This window comes from Nanorana parkeri, unplaced genomic scaffold, assembly GCF_000935625.1.
Source record: "Nanorana parkeri isolate BGI_ZX_2015 unplaced genomic scaffold, ASM93562v1 scaffold379, whole genome shotgun sequence".
Lineage (NCBI taxonomy): Eukaryota > Metazoa > Chordata > Amphibia > Anura > Dicroglossidae > Nanorana > Nanorana parkeri.
The window spans coordinates 438,591-442,184 of record NW_017306647.1 but is presented as its reverse complement, the minus strand read 5'-3'; the positions used below and the strand labels follow the sequence as shown (position 1 = coordinate 442,184).

At 48.4% G+C, this 3,594-nt stretch overlaps 1 protein-coding gene across 1 annotated transcript in view; it reads left to right on the top strand.

Annotated features, from left to right (window-relative positions):
- Positions 1-1,084, top strand: part of LOC108789167 (structure-specific endonuclease subunit slx1-like) — a 6,587-nt gene extending 5,503 nt beyond the window's left edge. The window contains exon 7 of the mRNA XM_018559109.1: positions 1,041-1,084. Coding sequence (XP_018414611.1) covers positions 1,041-1,070 — 30 coding nt within the window. The 3' untranslated portion in view covers positions 1,071-1,084. The remainder of the gene's footprint in view (positions 1-1,040) is intronic.
- Positions 1,085-3,594: the final 2,510 nt, after the last annotated feature.

Here is a 3,594-nt window from a genome sequence, read left to right as displayed (position 1 = left end):
ATGTTCCCAACACAGACCAGGGTTCCCCATCAGTAGCCCCAGGAACACAAATATTCCCAACCCAGACCAGGGTTCCCCATCTGTAGCCCCAGGAACACAAATATTCCCAACACAGACCAGGGTTCCCCATCAGTAGCCCCAGGAACACATATGTTCCCAACCCAGACCAGGGTTCCCCATCTGTAGCCCCAGGAACACATATATGTTCCCAACCCAGACCAGGGTTCCCCATCAGTAGCCCCAGGAACACATGTTCCCAACACAGACCAGGGTTCCCCATCAGTAGCCCCAGGAACACATGTTCCCAACACAGACCAGGGTTCCCCATCAGTAGCCCCAGGAACACATGTTCCCAACACAGACCAGGGTTCCCCATCAGTAGCCCCAGGAACACATGTTCCCAACACAGACCAGGGTTCCCCATCAGTAGCCCCAGGAACACATGTTCCCAACACAGACCAGGGTTCCCCATCAGTAGCCCCAGGAACACATATGTTCCCAACACAGACCAGGGTTCCCCATCAGTAGCCCCAGGAACACATGTTCCCAACACAGACCAGGGTTCCCCATCAGTAGCCCCAGGAACACATATGTTCCCAACCTTTACCAGGGTTCCCCATCAGTAGCTTCGGGAACACAAATGTTCCCATCACAGATCAGGGTTCCCCATCAGTATCCCCAGGAACCCCAACACAGACCAGGGTTCTACATCAGTAGCCCCAGGAACACAAATGTTCCCAAAGTTTTATATCAGCCCCAGACACAGAACTGTTCCTCTCTTCACAAGGCTGTTGTAGAGGGGACCCATTCATGCTCATCAGATGAGGATGTACAGACCAGGTCCCCTAAAGGGAGAAAGAACAGGACTATTCATCTCAAGGTTTGGCAGTAAATTGTGTAAATATTCACTTGAAATGACTAAAAAACATGAAAAGCAAATTGTTTAATTAATATATATATATATATATATCTATCCTTTAACTAAATCCGCAATAAACGCGCTCTGACTATGATACCGGTATGATGTCCTCTCTCTGCAGACTCACTGGGGGGATGAATTACACAGCTGACCCATAGACTGTGCAACCAGTGCGGAGGATTGGGGGTCACATGACCAGAGTACCAGAAAGCGGGCTCCCACATGTGTTCACAGGACATAAGACGCTTTGTAAATATTTTATCGGTTTTTAGGGAATTTTAGTAAATTGTATGAAGAACTTTCATCTGTGAAAAAAAAAAAATGGAATTCTCTGACTGAAGCAATGTAATCGTGAGATGTCTGTGTGTATAATTGTATTTATTGTTCATGTGTGTCTAGACAATAAAGCATTGTTTTGGATTTTATGACACTTGGTACAGATCTGTCCGATGTTACTTGCAGATGGCGATATTAAAAATGACACGAAACTCAGGAATAAAATCTTAAAAATGCATTCAAGTCCCTTTTAAAAGAGAACTATGGGGGTAACCTTTTTATCCTATAGGTTTCTTAAGGGTCACGGGAGGACATATACTAACCTCCTCCCGGGACCCAAAACTCAGCATATAGGGAGCTATATATACTGAGAGAGCTGCAGCCGGGACGGATACTGACAATGCTGTCGAGATCCACCCAGCTGCGTGACTGACAGCTGGCTCTGCCTATCTAGAGCCAGCTGTGCCCTCCCCGTCCGTTCCACCAGTCAGTGCTGGAGGATCGAAGCGGGGAGGGGGGGATTCCTGCGGGGAGCCGTGACTGACAGTCACGGCTCTCTGCAGGGAGATAATCGGAAAGTGAGCGTGCGACGGTATGTGTTCGCTCACTTCCCGATCTATAGAGCCGACATGAGACAATGAAACTGTCACTCGTCGGCACAGTAGATCGGGAAGTGAGAAAACACATACCGGCGTTCGCTCACTTCTCAATCTATCCCTGCAGAGAGCTGTGACTGTCACTTACGGCTCCCTGCAGGGATTCCCCTCCAGCGCTGACTGGCGGAACGGACGTGGGCAGCTTGAACTACGATGAGTGATTTTTCACTCGCGCCCTAGTTCTCCTTTTAACTCTGAACAGCAATGTATCTTATTTGTGTATCACTCGGCTGTAGATCCTCCAATCATCTCTGACACTGTCCTTCCTTCTGGAGGGGGGCTACGTCTGTTCCCTATGGCCCCTGTGTGTATTCTAAGGTAGTCACCGCTCCAAGCTCCCCTCCCGGGATGGACTACAATCTCATGTTTAGTTTACTCATTTGTATCGAGATTGTAGTCCATCCCGGGAGGGGAGCTTGGAGCGGTGACTACCTTAGAATACACACAGGGGCCATGGGGAAGTAGCCACCCTCCAGAAGGCAGGACAGTGTCGGCACCAATTTAGAGATGATTGGGGGATCTACAGCCGAGTGACACGCAAATAAGAAGATACATTGTTGTTAAGGGACCTGAATGTATTGTTAGGATTTCACTCCGCAGTTTAGTGTATGTAGAGGCATTTGTTTACGTTTTTTGATAAAATGTGGAAGAATTGGACCCTCTTTTCTCTCTGGGGATCCCCCCAATGTGCTATGTCTCCACTGGGGAGATTCCCCCTTATTTTGGATAAATACATTTTGGATTTCTGTCCTGGTTACCACTGTCTCCAGGACAGGAAAGCCAACATTTTACAGTAGTCAAAACATGATCCACTAATCGGAGTCAGATGGTTGGGAGGAGTCGGGTGGATGACGCAGCATTGTGTGCAGTGAAATGTCACCCGGGAGCCACAGAAACAAGACCTTGTATAAAGCCAGCCACACACCTTACAATTATCTGCAGATCTTCTATGGTCAGATGGAAAAAGTGCAACAGATTCCTCCATCTACGCTAAACTGTGTGTATGGAGGAACCTCCGGCTGGGCCGGGCTTCAGTATCTTGCTAGTCGGCCCCGCTGGCTCTCCAAACACCTGAACAATGCCGGCATCCAATCAGAGTGTTCAGGTATTTTGGCAGCCAGCGGGGCCGACTAGCAAGATACTGAAGCCCGGCCCAGATCTGCAGATAATCTATAGGTGTATGGCCAGCTGTAGGCTTAATTTCCTGATATAGAGATTCGTGTCTAACACGTTGCACCCGATGGATGACAAGTGTGCCAAGAGTACAATCTCTAGTCCAAAAGAACCCGATTCTCTTTTATCATCCAGCCCAGAGTATAAATATTACCAAAAGCGACACATTTTCCGTTTTAAAGCTGCAAGGGTTAAGCGCTCATTTTGTCTAGGGGGCTCTAATGGAGACGATACACTCACCTGATCTTCGGTCCTTCCTGGCTGTGAGACCAGTCCCCGCAGCCTCCTATCCATGGGTTTAAGGACCACTGATATGTCTAATGTGGGTCCATTGACTTGCATTAGACACAGGGATGCTGAGTGACATTCCATAGCCGGAGGAGAGGTGAGCGCTAACCGCCCTGGGACTCAGCATCCGGTGAGTACATTGGCTTGCTTTGAGCCCCCCTAGACAAAATGAGTACTTAACCCTTCCAGCCCCATTGCAAGGGCTGGTTTTCTAAGTTCCTGGAGTTCTTCTTTAAGCTCAGTCTTCATACTTCTGGGGCACTACCGATTCCTTCCAAATAT